The following is a 16117-nucleotide window of genomic DNA, read 5'->3' on the forward strand; positions in this document are numbered from 1 at the left end:
TGTGGTCTATATTTCAGTCACTTTCATTTCGTTTGCGTTTAGCAATGCATCAAATGTCTAGATGATGATTAATGGAGATTCTTCTTGCTTGCCACCAGGGTTAAGGTGAAGGCCAGCCAATCCGCAATGTACGCAGTGGTCTGCCAGATGCAGTTGCCCCACAATGCCCACAGGCGATGAGAGCCATAAATCAAACATTATGTCCCCCCCTTCTTCATATTCTGCTCCTGATGCTGCTTCTGCTGCTAAGCTAAGCCGACTTTCGCCTAGATGTATGCAATGCAAATTTTCGGCATCGAGTGAGTGCTAGAATCGAGGTAGTCCATCCAAAGACCCACAGAGAGACCAGGAGCCAGGCATTAAATGTTAATGCGCTTTATGCAACGCTTGACTGGGCAAACGGGCAAAGGCGCTCACCTACGCATATACACACCACCTGCACCGCCACCACAATTCTGCACAGTGGTTGAAATGATTTTCTTTCATTGCGATTAAATTGTATTCAAAGTTGATTCAGTTGATTCGAGGTGAAACAAAGTTGGTCTTAAAAACTACAAAGCCGAAGATTAACCAGCACTCCTGACTGTGGGCTAAATTCACTTGTAATTCACAACTGGTTTTAGCATAAAGATACATTTCCAGACTGGAAATCTAAGCCAGACAGAGAGAGCTTGTTATATCTGCTCAGCTCAGGTCCAAAGCCTTGATTTACTATGAGTGAACTCTTTATATGCATGGAGGACAGGTAAGTCTCTCCTTGAATTAGGCTTTCGGCCCCACAGTGTGGTGGCATAGAAATACGAGCGCCTCACATACACACACTTGGACCAAAAAAACACATACTCACATCCACGTCAAAATTATGTACATATATACCAAAAATGAAAAAAGAAACGTATATGTATGTACATATATGTGGATGGGGAAACAATCCCGTCCAGAAACTGGGCCTGCTTCGCTTTTTTTTTCGGGTTTTTTGCGTTTTGCTGCATGTCAAGCGTGTAATTCTAACGCTCCGACTGCTTTATACACACACAGCTCTTTCGGTTATGCTGTGGGCAGAGAATAAGGTAGATTTTGGCATTGGCATTGGTATTGGCAAGCCCGTAACCAGAGTGACCTCTAGATCTGGACTCTAACGGCAACTGCCTGTTGCCCTGGAGGAAATAGGCATGATATCCAGATAGAGTTAAAGGTCATATCACTTGGAGTCAGCTACAAAAACTTATTAGCCTAATTTCTTAATTCCAAGCGAAGCGCAACGAGTGAGAAAGCCATAGACTCCACCGATGTAGACCATTTAAACGAGATGGAGCTTTAATTTTTAAATTACGAATCTTTTTTCCAGTCTAGTGTAAGACAATAAGATAGACTAACTTTGGTCTTACCAAAGCATTGGCGGATCTGGGACTATAAAGTAGAAGGAATATGCCTCTTAGATCGACCCATCCACCCTTGTCTTGATTGGGAAAACAATGAGGCATATTTATTCTAGATTTTCTTGTTATTTTCTAATTTATTCAAAGTATCCTTATGATTATGGCCCTTGTTAATTCAAGGTAAGTCCGATTGGTTTCTGTTTAGAGACAAGTAAAAGAATCATATGCAATTAGAAGCTTAAAACTTAACAGGAGGAGTTTTGCCCAGAGGCAACATTATGTGGACACTTAGTTTGGACCCATTTAAATTCGGTCCTGGAAGGCTTAAAGAAACAAAATGTAAATTAGACTACCTAACAAACTTAAGTTTAAAAAAAAATGATGGAATTTTGTAAGTTTGATAGCGAAATGACTGAGATATATCTTCTTATAATCATTTTGATGCTGCAAAGCTCAATATGACCTACAGTTGAAGCTTTTGACCAAAGTTCGTCCAAAGCTAGAAGCCAAGACTTGCACCATCTCAAGAGGCCAATACAGTGTCATGGAAACTATTAGGGTAACATGCCATTATTTGTTTATGCTTAAAATTTGTTTATGCATTTTTTACATTCTTCGCTGTGGGAAAGCATAAACGCTGCAAAATTCTAAGGAAAACGATACAGGGCCAAGCACTACCAGGAATCAGATGCCATTAAACTTTACTTTCCTCACGTCAAGGTAATCAGTTTACACTTAATCTGTACATTTCGGTTTTTTGTTCTTTTCTTTGCAACTGCATTGCTGTTGGCCCTGTTTAAATTGATATATAATAAGCACAATGCCGCAACGTCTAGACCAGAGGATATGTGGAAAAAAGGCACTACCCGAAGGTACAGATTCAGTCAAGTTTCAACGCTCGACATCAACGCTTCGACACGCGCGTGCCACCAACTTAAACAGAAATATAAAAACAAAATCCAAAAAAGAAGGAAAATATAAAAACATAAGTTTATAATTATCGAGCTTCTTGTGTATTTGGGCTTTTTTTTTTTGTGTTTTGTGTGTTGTGAGTGTTTGTTCAAGACATATTGGGTGCTCAATCCATGTGGGTTTACATTTTGGAGACCTTTGGACAACCCATGCCGATCGTTGACAGGTGAGTGTGAGTCTCTGGGAATTTTGAATTCAATCACTCACAGCAAGAGATACATATATATAGATAGAGAGAAAGAGGGAGAGAGCGCCCATTGGGAGAGAGTCAAACAGAGAGATAGAGAACAGCAGCGAACGCACACACTCAAGCGAGAAAATAGAGAAAGAGAGCGTGTGTGTGAAAGAGTCAACAAGAAGAAATGTCGGTATCAACTAAAAGAGCATTCCGAAAAACTTTAGCCAAGCCAATGCAAATGGTCAAAAGATCAATACGAAAAATTAAATTTCTTATTCTATTCTACTAGAAATAGAAGATCTAGATTACCAAATTTTCTATATTTTTTATAGGATCGCTGTTAATCCATTTTCAAGATCATAAATTATATGAATATGATTATGATTTATGATGATTAAGTGATATTATGATATTGAAATATTAGGATAATCTACTACGACTAATAAAAAATTCTCGGTTAGGTAGTTATCGTAATAAGAAATATTCCAAAATTAGGGCTAAAAGGAGGGGAATTTGCTCCTTTAAGTATGCAAAAGAGACGTTAGGTAATTTTTGTTAGGGACCTATATATTATAATGTGTGTTGTGTATCAGTTTAGTTTGTCAATTCGATTTTTTGCGTTTTCCGTTATGTTTGGGTAATGGCAAACAATTTTGGGAATGCCTTGGCCAATAATAATACTTTGCTGGGTTGTAACACCTGTTGGGTCTATTGTTGCTTGCTCTGTTGCCAAGCAATTGCCATTCGGTCATGGTCATTTTCTCATGCTAATTTTTCCCACAACATTGTAAATCAAAAAAATTTACTTAAAACTTTAAATTTTGGAAATAAATGCTTTGATTAGATTGGAATAGCAATAGAGTGAAATAAATGATAAAAATCCAAACGAAAAATATTAAATTTGATATACCGTACTCAATGCTAGTGGACATTAGTGTAAAAGCTTTTATTTCATAGGCTAAAAAGTTGGCTTTACAATTTTTTGACAGACAAAAACTTCCAAATAAGCTTTTTGGATAAACAAAAGCTTTGTGTTAAAAATTTTTCCAGATGTCCAAAATTTTGTCAGAAACCTTTTTTTGTTTAGGGATATTATGCAACATTAAATTGCATAATATTTAAGATAAGATCCCTTAACGTGTGTGAAGGATCAGCCATTGCACACTGGGCCAGATGTCGAAAAATTTGGCATGAACTAAAATTTTAATGCTACTGTATTGAAATTTCACAAGCCGGTTTGTAAGACCAAAAAAATAATTTTGATTTTTTTCTTTTTGCAATTTCAACATTTTTTTCTTGTAATTCGCAGAAAAATATAAAATATGACGAAATTGCATACTTTTAGGCATTTTTTTTTGTATTGTTTGATAAGTCATTTTATTTTACCATTATAATTACGATGTATTAAATGGATTATAGACAATCTAAAATTATTTAACTTTAACTAAAACTATAGTCTAAAAAGTCTTAAATTTTTGCAGAAATTGGACAAATTCCAGCCAAAAATCGAGTAATTAATAAATTAATTTTATATTGAACTTCGCTTAATGGGATAACTTACATGGTGAAATGAAAAAATTGATCTTCTATTTTTTTGTTGCCTTTTGAGGAGGTTGAAGAAACCAATATAGAGTTCCTCATCTCTCTCTCTCTCTTTCTCTCTGTACTTACTAGTTAAGCATGATAAACCATATCAATGAAGAATCATTCTTTGTTTTTACAGAAATCTGTGAAAAATTGACAATAATTACATGCTAAGGTAAGCTAATGCTTGATTAAATCTAATATTTTGATATAGAATTTTTCAATGTTTAGTAAATAAATAAATAGAACGATTTACTTAATTCATAAGTTATTATAATTGTACAATCTAGATTTATTTTAGTTTGTATTAATCTGCTGTAAGAACTTTACTTGTTGTGTCAACATTACTCATCCGCCATGTTGATTCGCTGCATCAGGAACAAAACCAAACCTGCCGGGCTATCTTGAGCCTTGACGAAGCTTGTACACCCTTTCCCTCTCTTTCCTTACCTGAAGGCACTTGAGCGGAAAAGCACTAAAAAATCTACAAACTCAATAAAAATAGTTATCCAATTCTAAGCAAATGCTGCACACTTTGGTTAGTAACCGATCTTGATGAAATGTGGCACGGTCATTAATTAGTATATCAAATTAATGTATTACAGAGAAACTTAGTTACTTATAAGAGTTGCAGTTTTTGACTGGCCTTTTTTTTTTATAGGCTCCAAAATCGCATGGTCTGAGATGATTGCATTGATGCAAACTTGTGACCAAAATGAATATACCCGCAACGAACGGAAGTTTTATCTTTAATTTGTTATCTGTTGCTGTCTATGTTTTCTCTTGAAATCTTACCCTTTTCTATGTCAAAAATTCACTGTTTTTTTTTTGTATTTTTTAATGTCGTTTACTAATGTTGTAGCCGATCACACACTTTCGCACACACATAAACATCCGCCTTGCAATTTGTACTGCTCACAAGCTGTAAGCTGTTAGTTTTTATCTGTGAGGCGAGAAGGACGGTTGCATTTCACGATGTTCTTCATTAAATTTCCTGTTAATAACCGTAAGAACTTTTGATCTCGTGAGCTAACTGAGGAAAAGACGCGTGTTTTCTTGGGAAATCCCCTTATTCTTAGTCCAAAGCCAAAAAGACAACATACTCTGTTGCTATCTCCCATACACATGTGTATTCAGCCATTTTAATTCTTATAAATACTAAGCTTTCGGCCACATATAGTCAAAAGTTAGTATAAAAACCAGAGGGCCGGCTAACTTCGACCGCGTCAAAGTTTGTACACCCTTGCAACTTTTTGGTAACTCTTTCCTTACCTATTAGCCATCAATGTGGAAGAACGTTTTATCTAAAAAGGCTTATGTTTGCGAAAGAATGGCCTACAATCGTAGGAAATAACGAAGATATTGATCAAAGTCACTGTTTTCCACCGATCGTTCCTATGGGAGCTATATGATATAGTCACCCGATCTTTATCAAACTTGGCACAGTTATTTATAGGCGCATTAAACTCTCTAATATTAAGATTCACGATAATAACACAGAAAATAACGAAGTTATTGAGAAAAGTCACTGTTCGTGACTTTGGCGTTTGTATGGGAGCTATATGATATAGTGGTCCGATCCGGCTGAATCCGAAATATACGCCTGCAGTATATACAAGCCTGCGTGCAAAATTTCAGCTCTGTAGCTCTTACGGTCTAGGAGGAGTTTGCGTTGATCCAGACGGACGGACAGACGGACGAACGGACATGGCTATTTGAACTCGTCTCGTCGTGCTGATCAAGAATATATATACTTTGTATGGTCGGAGATGCTTCGTTCTATGCGTTGCACACTTCTGACCAAAATTAATATACCCTTTTTGCAAGGGTATAAATATCAGATCACGAGAAGCAACCTATAGTTAATTGTATGTTCTGCCTTCTTATCTTTATCAATTTGCTCTCTTTCGACCACAATGTGGTGCATTGACTACGTCAATCAAAGTCATTATGGTTAGTCATGCAAATAAAATAGACAAGATTCTTCCACCAAAGGGGAAGTTGTCATATTTCATCATCTTTACATTTAAAATGAGATTAGCTTCTCAATATATCTTATTTATTGTCACGTTGCCACGAGACTAATAATTGGTTGCACTCAGCACCTCATGACACAATAAGTCCATGGTAATCTCATAGCCAAAAGTTTATCCCTCGATGTCTCTCTTTGTGCTGGCCTCTCTTCCTGGTTCTCTAGGGTTATCTGGGGTTAAAAAACACAACAATGGCTGCATCATAGCTCCATCTCTCTTAATTTGGTAGTGAAAGGCAAAATTCTTATTTATTGAACCTCACTTAAAATTTCTAAATGTTACAGTCTTTCTTTATGGTATAATAACAAGCTTACGTTTCGATTTTGGCTCATGATTCCAGGTAGTATTAACTTGTTGGCAAATTGTACTCAGAACAATCAAATCCCGTTACCAGTTATGGTCCGCATCTCTAAGGAAACCAGCTTTAAAGCCATCTTCTTTGAAATGGTTCACCAAAATTTGAATCAAATTCTTCTGACTTCTGATCCTTGTACGACAACTGTTTTATACCAATTTGAATATATATATATATAATTTATATCGATTTCATTTGAATTTTAAATGAAACTGCATGACTAATTATTAGTTTGACAACATTTCGATGTTGAAGATCCAAATGCTGCTGATTTATTTGGTTTTTTGTTTGTCGAATTGAGTAAACCGAAAGCATCACCATAATGACTTAACAAAATGAATAGTATAATAAGTTTATGTTGTGAAATTAAGGTAGTCCAATCCTATTATTTTATTTTTTATGTATGTGTTTGAGAACTTTGGCCTCCCCCGGATATGAAAGTCATGCAGCTTTTTTTTTTGTGGCAAAGCTAACGACACGATTCATGACACGAAAATAAAAATGGAATCGAATGTTTCGAGGAAATTCCCTCCATTTGAAAACAAGGCACACACACACTGACACACACGTACTTGAATTGTAGTCCGAACCGGTCTAACTGACCATAGACACTCTCTGACCTAATCGCGAATCTTAAGTTTTTGGTGTAAATCACCACCACCATCAACATCAGCTATTGCTATTTGCGTTTATAATTTAGAAGTTCATTTCTCCTGGTTGATGGCAGCTCACACAGATACACACACACACACATATGTAGATACCTGGCACACTCATTTGTTTAACAATCAAATTATGAATGGGAAGCACTTTACAAGACCTTAATAATTGCTTAAACTAGAGATCCAAAAGCACGTGTATTTGAACGTATCCATGTGTCTGTGTGTTTGTGTGTGGGATTAGGCCACCTTTTATTTTTGGAACCGTCAATCTTCATATTTTGCTTGGTTTTTATTCATCTTTTTGGGGTACTTGTTTGTGTCCACAAAGGTGAGTGAGATGAAAAGGTGCGAGGTTCGAGTACTTTGAAATGTGACGCATTGAATTCGGTTTGCATTAGTACAATAAACATTAAACATAAATATTCATTTCCAAGTATATGTTTATGAGTAAAGGTGAGACATACATACATACATATGTATGTATTAGAAAATTTTACCAAAATATCAGTTATGATTCGTTGTTGGGTTTGAAATGTCAATAAAAATTACAGAATCGAAGGAATTTTTACCTAAGAATGGACAACACTTTGTTTTTCCTTTCTTATTGAATGCCTAGCAAAAGGTATTCTACATAAATGATATACCAATCGAAAGGTTGTCACGAGAATATATCGTCTGTCAACTTATTCACATCTTGTTTTCTTTAACCAGATGATTTTGATTGAAAACCGACCACAGAGCTAATTTTGCAAATATATGTACGTATGTACGTATATATTTTAAGAAACTTCTCTTATCAAGCTCTAAGGAAGTTGTATAAATTTATTTAGAACAGCTTTATTTTTGTTTTATGAAGCTGAGTCAAATTTCTTAGATAAAGATTGTTTTCATTCATTACTATAAATACAAATTACTATCCACGCTTACTACAACTGATGACGTATGCCGCACACATGCCAAGCAGATCAATAGAAACCGACTTGGACTTGCCAGCTCGGCTCAAATACACAACAAGCGGATACACAAATACGTCACAGTGGAAGTTCAGGGGAATATGGGAGTGTGTGTGAGTGTGTGTATGCTCTTGTTCATTGGTCATATCTAAAAAAAGTAACACGCCTAACTTAACATACATACACACACACACACACACACACACACACGCATACACTCCTACTTGGCTGTTTTCTCGGCTTCTGCCTCCGCTGACGTTTCAAATTAAAATCAATCTCTACATACATAATTTCGCACCTTAAGTGCGAAAATTAGCAGGGAACAACAAGGCAGTTAGTCAAGTCATTCAGTTAGTTAGTTGTCATGACAGCATAGTTGTTCCTGTTGTTATTGTTGTGATAACGTTAAGGGGGAGGCCCACTAGGCGAACTTGAGATGCGCTGTGGGAACGTCGAGGGTGAACAATCTGTGTCGTCAGCAATGCCGTAGGAACACACCCACACACTTACAACACAGATTATAAAGATGATAATCAAATAGATTCTTGTTTTCCGATTTAGCAATTTACTGTTGATGCTGTTAAAGTTCCCAGCGACATTGCAATATAAATTTAACTAGCATAATGCACCTAAATATAAATTTACATCGTCAGTTGGTATAAATAAAGCGATTGATAATTATTAAAAGCAAACTACAGTCATCACATGAGTCAAGTCTTGCGTTCAAAAGAAGATTCATTTCAGGAACCGCACAAAAAGGTGAGCAGGTTGTCTTTATATCTATTTAGAGAATCACCAAGTTCTATTATCAGCAAACCATAAATTCAGAATTTCAACTCATCATAAAGTTATTAAATCCCTTATCAGCCCATTTTCCCTTTCTCTAAAGTCGTCAAAGGGCAAAAGGTGTAATAGGTGGATGTCAACATGGCGTATACTTGACTCTGAAACAAATCTATGAATAAAACGCAGCAAAATGATGATAAAAGTGTTGAGTAGATTTAGAGATATGGTTAATTAGTTGAAATAGAAATTAGTTAATGGTGCTATCTACAATATATAAATGATGACTATAAAAAGTAATCGGGAAAATTGATGCGATTCTTATTTTGGCGCAGTGAGCTCTATTTTGAAATTTAAAGGCAGTTTTACGGTTCAGGATCAAAAAAAATTTTAGATTTAAAGTAACCCATTTAATCTTTGGTAATGGTGGGTTTTGGAATTCCTCAGAAACTAAAATGAGTTAGAACTTCCCTTTCTGTTTTTGGGATTCGCTCAATCTGTATTTTCATTGAGTTGGTTTTTTCTTATTGTTCGAAAAAGTCCAGTGAACATTTTCTGGGCAAATCAAAATTGAAATTGTGATTAATATTCCCTTTGGGACTGAAGCATTTGAGTTTGAAATCGTTCAATTGTTTGGTTGAGTATACAGGATGAGCTTGCATATGTATGTATATATGTATATTTGGATCAGCTTACTGTATCATTACTATCTGTAGAACTGTTTGATGATCTTTCCATCAAGTGGAGGACCATCTAAAACTAATGTGTGAATCATTTGCCGACCACTGAGCTCCATGCCATGTCCAGAATGGAGTGTGCCAAAGCTTAGGCATCGCTATCAGAAACAGATGCATATATACTACAGATATACTGGACTACATGCGAGTACGAGTCTTACGTATGCCATTTCCCTATAGGATTTATGAATGGGTATTTCATTCATACACAATGGTCAACACTTATCACAATTTCACCGCTGGAGCCTCGGTGGGAAATGGTTCGACGGCGTCACTGATTTCAACATTAGTTTGCTTTTTTATTATTTTTGTGTTTTTTATCAAGCCCCTCTCCCCCGTCACTCTTTACTCTTGTTCTTGTTTTTAACAATATATTGTTTTTGCGGTCCATTGGCAAACGCCACTAATCTCATGTTGGATGTCGACGTGTGGAGGCGCGGCTATAAAATGTCGATCCACTTCCATTCTCAACATAAAGAACAAACGGACTCTGCAGAGTTAGCATCGCTTAAAAACAATTCATAAACCCAAATCAAAAGTACAAATTCGCAAGTTTTTCAACAATTCAAAACCTTTCATCGATCTTCATTATGTGTAAGTGGATTCCCAAAAAAAAAAAGCTCAAAAAAGGATGAAAAGTATCTGAGAATACAGATTCTTCTTCAATTTCAATATTTGGAAGAGTTACTTATATTAAATTTACTTTTCCAACCTTCCACCCAAGCTCCAGTCAAGTGTTTTCTCGTCTTACTGCTCTGTACCATGTCTGTGGCATATCCTGCTGGAACTGATTGCAAAAATGGTCCTTTCAAAACAAAAACAGTTACCAACGATGATATCGCCAAGGCAGAACTTTCATGCAAATCAAATCCTCTAATTAATGTGGAGGTGCTTAAGAGAATTCGTGATACTGTGAATAACTCCCAGAAAAATCTGATATACTTCTTCAATGAGAAGGTAAGTTGAGTGGATAGACAACGAGAAACAAAGAATAATAGAAATCCATACAATCTTGATGTAGATCGGCGGACTGGACAAAAAATTTGACTGCTCTATTTTAAATGTGACGCATCCCCATCAGAACTACGTCAAGGATGTCAAAGAATTTGAATACAACGGAGCCAAGATCCAGTCTAATCTTACAGAACAACAGCAGTTGATGAAATTCTTAGACTCTTTTGGCATAATGTTAAATTTGTCATCCACATTCCATAAACAAAACCAAACAAGTGAAACTATTCCTCAACAAATCGAAAGCATTTGGAAAGCAATTAGATCGCCCTTGAACTGCCCATGGAAGTGGCCGTTTCCAAGCTATAGCCACACTGATTCACAAGCTCTCACCAACCTCAACTATTCCATAACTCTGGATCCAATCAACTTGATGGTGTACTTCGACCATCGCCTGGACATGATGATAAAGAGATTGAATGCCACAAATTGATGGGATTCCAAATTGTATACAAATTGCCGGACTCGTACTTAACCAAAGATGCTGACTTACTAGTATTTAAGCTAAGCTCAAATACTTTCTAATTTAAGCCATAAGTTTAATATGTGATCAATCCAAAGATGTAGGCCAAAGAAAAGTATTTTAGATTTACATTAACTCCTTAAATACATACCATAAATGCATATGCAAATCTTTCAATTCGTCCTTTCGCAAAGACCTTTTGAAATTGCCGAGGAGAGAGAAACAGTCAAGTAGAACTTTCTTTGATAACTAATTGCTGGCCACAGTGCCTTTATTTGTGGGTTTGTGTGTGTGTGTGCGTTCTTTTGTGTGAGTATCAGAGAGTGATGAGTGGGACAGAATGTTGCCTGGGGGCTACTCTCTGACTCTTATACCCAGTTGATTCGTACTTCATTTGCAGCTACATATGTATCTTATGGACAAATGTACATATTAACGTTTGTCTTTTGGCGGGTTTGTTTGCCTTTTGGCTTTCAGTTTCCATTGCGCGCACGTTCTGGCCGCGATCGGATCGCAACGGATCGGAAATGCCTACGCAACGACGCGGCAATAACTTCAATTACCGCAACAGCAACAACAATAACAACAACAATTACAACAACAATAACAAGTGTAAAGACGCGCTCCAAACAGAGTGTCGGGACATTAAAACTAAGTATATAATTGCAAGATAAACATCGATTAGATAAATACTTTCCAGATCCGTGTAGAGAGAGACATTTTCGGTTTTTGGATATTTTTGTTTTCGTTTTGTCTTTGAACTTTCCAAACCCTAAAAGGAATCAACCGAATAAATTGAAAATGCTAACAAGATTTTCAATATTTACTTAGCCTAATGTTTATGGCATATAGTAATTGTAGGTTTTCCGGTTTCAATTCTGAGTTTTATTTTAAATGAAATGAAGTTTCTGAATTTACGAATTCAAAATGAGTCATTTTGATATTGCCAAACTTTATCCATCCATTTGTTAAAGTAATTAACTTGGTTACAACAAATTTGGCCCAAAAATGTTTTGAGTATGGGAAAGTCTTGAGTGGAGTTTTGAAAAAACATTTTGAAATCGTTCAATTGAATGCCCACTCTGTTCCTTACTCCCCTCTCTCCGCACACACACACACACACACACACACTGCGCACAACTGTTGCCAAGTAATATGAAAATATGCAATGTGACATCCGTTTTGGGCCAAAGAAACATGCGTGCATAAATTAGAGAGACAGGAAGAAAACAAAACAAAACAGAGACTAACAACAACAATAACGATGATGATGAAGGGAAAAAGGGAAATTTGCAATTGGTCGGTCAAGAGCGTTGCAACAAAAGAAGTTAATATATACATGAATACATATGTATGTATGTACTTACAATTTCGATGGGCCAAGTATAGTGCAAGCATTGACTGAGTCAGTCGAAGACAAGGGTTTTGTGTGGGGGTGTGGGTGGTGGTGGTGTTGGTGCATGTATATGTAGGTGCATTGCATATTTAATGACTCACACATACATGCACGATTTGATGCATGCCACATAATTGAATAATTATGACATCACAACGATGCTGCAATTAGTTTGGGCCCCACCCCCTTTCCCCAACCCCTTCATCACTGTGAAAACACCTTGACAATTGGGGATTTACCCTGCGACCCATTGAAACGGAGCGCGTGGCCCCAAAAAAAAAAAGAGAAAAAAATAAAGTCATCTTGCGTGGCGTACTTCGTAAAGTTTCGTATCTTAGTACGTCGTCGTGTATGCTCAGACACGATTGGCTGGCAATTACTACTACGATAAAAACAACAACAATACCAAAAAGCACAAGAATGGAACAAAAACAACAAATTTCAGCTTAAAGAGCGTTCAATTGTCGTCATCAAATTGTTGTTGTTGTAGTTGTTTCTGTGAGATGCTTTCGCCTTAACTTACATACTTCATACTAATAAGTATCTTCGACCCCCCCCCCCCAACCCATGCACTGGTGTTTCTGTGTGTGGGTGTGAGCCCCTCTCTGACTCTGTGTGTGTGTGTGTGTGTGTGTGTGAAACTTCGGCTCATCGTCTCATCGTTGTCTCGTTGTCGTTGTCATCGTCGCTCGTGCCGCAGCCGCAGCCGCTGGCCAAGTCGTCGGCCTATAAAACTAAATGCCATACACCTGTTAAAATTAAATAACTTACAGATCTTGACGAGTTAACTTGACGGTTTATTTTGCGATACGATACGTTAATTTTTTTTCTTCCTACTATCGCCAATTTGTCTTGTGTGTGCGTGTGTGTGTATTTTTTTTTTGGGATTTTCTCAAACTGTTAAAGATAAAAGACACAAGCAACAAGAACACAAAATCGTTCCAAATACCTACATATATATATACATATTGATCTCACTGTCTGTGATTCTCTTTGTGTGTGTGAGAGAGAGTGTCTGTGAGTTACGTTAAACATGGCTAAAATATCATCATCGATATCATCGCCTTGCGGTGGTTTCGCCCAACGTCGCGTGGCCAAGTTGCAGGCCAAAAAATCAAGCCAGACTTGAACAGAATCTAAGCCAAAAGGATATTGATCGAAATGAACAGAATCCAACAGTATCCGCCGCCACAACATCAACAGAAGCAGCTGCAGGATCCTCAATAGTCCTAACAACATATACATATGCAAATACAAACACAAATGCCAATGCAAATGCAAATCATCGTCTTCATTGTGGCCAAAAAAATATGTGTAAGTTTATTTTCACGGTTCAGTTTGGAATATTTCGTTTGTTATCTTGGCCAAGACTTTATGGCCCTGGTATGCACGTCATACAAGAGATATCGATGTTGCTTGTCGACGTCATCATCATCATCAGCGATATCACTTGGCCAAGGGGGTGGGCTAGGGGCGTGGGCGATTAGAAAATCCCACTTTGATTGACTGGCATGTCTGGCCATTTGGCTCCGTCTCTTTTGTGTGAATTTCTTCTTTTTTTCCATAAATAATCTAATTACGTTTCATATAGTCAGCAAGAACAACAAAATATAATAATAAACCAATTATGTAGGATTTCCCAATTAGTAGAAATCAATTTAAGAGAGAGAGAGAGAGAGAGCAAGTTATTTTTAGTCTATGTGAATGAATATCAAGCATAAACTTAATTGCTAAACATATACATACATAGATATCAATGAACTATAACTCAATATATAATAAGCATATGAGCTTTACTTTTTGCAATTAAAACTAAATTTTATAAATTTTAATTAAAATCTTTGCAGCTCCTGCCAAGTGTTTGCTACTAGCCGGTTTATTTCTTAGCCTAACCAGCAGCTCGATTTGGCCATTGTCCGGCGTGTTTGCCCTGCCCCGTCATATGCACGGTCGACACTTGATATTGCCACATCAACATCACGTACATTTACGCTCAGCGGATAGTTTAGCCATCAGTTCGATATTAATTAAAGTAGATCCAGCTAAAAAGTCATCACAAAGTTGCTTAAAAATAAAAATGACAGCTCAGCCAACACGCAAAAGTATTCAGGATGCATTAAACACCACGGAACAGACAAAAAATTCCATTCAATGTCTGCTCGAGGAATGGGTAAGTGTCTTATCAAAAGTTAGATAGATCGATAGAGAGGAGAGAGAGAGAGAGAGAGAGAGACAATTCTAGTGATTAATTCAACATTCATTTTGCTTATTTGAATCTCGTCTATAGCTTCTACGTGATCATGATCTTAGCCTTAAAATGGCCATCCAACGTTATAGTCTGCATCAATTGGATCTCGAGCATCCGTTGCGGGAGGCCATCAAGACGGTGAAGGTCAATGATAATGACAATGACGATGATTCGGTGCACTTTCTATTCGAAACATCTGAGATTGGGGCACCCGTTGAGGAACTATCCAAAATCTTGGATTCCCTTGAGATTGTCAGGCATTTGATCAATTCCCTGAAAATGCCCAAGGAATTGTGGCGAGACACCTTTACGCATATTAGTGAGAAAATGACCCATAATATATTTATGGCCACATCGGCCATGGGTATAGAGAAATGCGACAGATCCGGCTATACCTATAATAACAATCATGCCAATGTTATGTATGCTGTGGGCCTGGAGGCCATTAAGCTGCTAACCGTTGTCCAGGGCAAATATGAGCTAATGCTGAAGAGCGAAGGACTTTTGTTGGATGCTGTCTGAAGTCGTGACCGAGAAGTGTCATCTCAAATATGTAGTTCCATTAATGAAATACCAAAACTAAACTTATGAATTCTCAAGGCAGGCTATTATAGTACTTAGATATCAACAAATATGTATTATACATCCAAACACACTCACACACATACACACATGTATATTGTCCTAACAATCCATGCCATAACTCATAGTTCATATGCGTAAATTAGTTAAATTATTATAAATTCATTTCCAACCTATCACAACCAAAATATTTCCCACACCCACCACCAAGCAACTCATCTAAACTATTTTTTCACTAACTATTTATTTATTAATTTATTATTATTTATACAATCATTTCAATTATTTATCGCATCTCATTGTCTGAATCAAATGTTTCCAAAAAAAAAGGAGCTTTAAGGCTTTGAATAAATTTGTAATTCCATTTGAAACTTAAGTTCAATATTTTCAACAATTCAATTGAATGGGCATCTTTGGGGGCTTTATTTATGGGTGAAAAAGTATTTCTCTTTGGGTCAACAATGATCTATGCACTGCTTGCCTAAACTTCCAAAAGATGGGCACTGCTTGCTTGCGGTAAGAAATCATGATGAACTGCATCAGAGTTGAATTATAGTGAAAATTGTAATAAATCTTCTTAGAAGGACTCATAAATTAAACGAAAAGTTTCAATTTGCAATATAATTTTGCATTAGCATCCAATTTTTACGCTAAAACCAACGAAATTTGCATTTTCGATAATTTATTACGCATACGCACTGTAGGACCGATTGGCTTCAAAGAAAGAGCAGGAGCTCTAGTTATTTGATTTCAACGGACGTGACTAAATAAATATAAATTG

At 36.7% G+C, this 16117-nt stretch overlaps 1 protein-coding gene across 2 annotated transcripts; it reads left to right on the forward strand.

Moving 5' to 3' along the window:
• The first annotated feature begins 2353 nt into the window (after positions 1–2353).
• Positions 2354–15712, forward strand: LOC137587075 (uncharacterized). Of its 2 annotated transcripts, XM_068303328.1 has the most exons (4): positions 2354–2517; positions 4253–4288; positions 14354–14676; positions 14794–15712. In XM_068303328.1, the coding sequence occupies exons 3-4, from the start codon at positions 14449–14451 to the stop codon at positions 15274–15276; spliced, it is 711 nt and encodes a 236-aa protein (XP_068159429.1). In that variant the 5' UTR covers positions 2354–2517; positions 4253–4288; positions 14354–14448; the 3' UTR covers positions 15277–15712. The 2 variants fall into 2 exon arrangements, with proteins under 2 accessions (XP_068159429.1, XP_068159430.1); XM_068303329.1 differs by lacking the exons at positions 2354–2517; positions 4253–4288 and adding an exon at positions 13566–13820.
• The last annotated feature ends 405 nt before the right edge of the window (positions 15713–16117 follow it).

The sequence above is a fragment of the Drosophila tropicalis genome, unplaced genomic scaffold (assembly GCF_018151085.1).
Source record: "Drosophila tropicalis isolate 14030-0801.00 unplaced genomic scaffold, ASM1815108v1 contig_158, whole genome shotgun sequence".
Classification (NCBI taxonomy): domain Eukaryota; kingdom Metazoa; phylum Arthropoda; class Insecta; order Diptera; family Drosophilidae; genus Drosophila; species Drosophila tropicalis.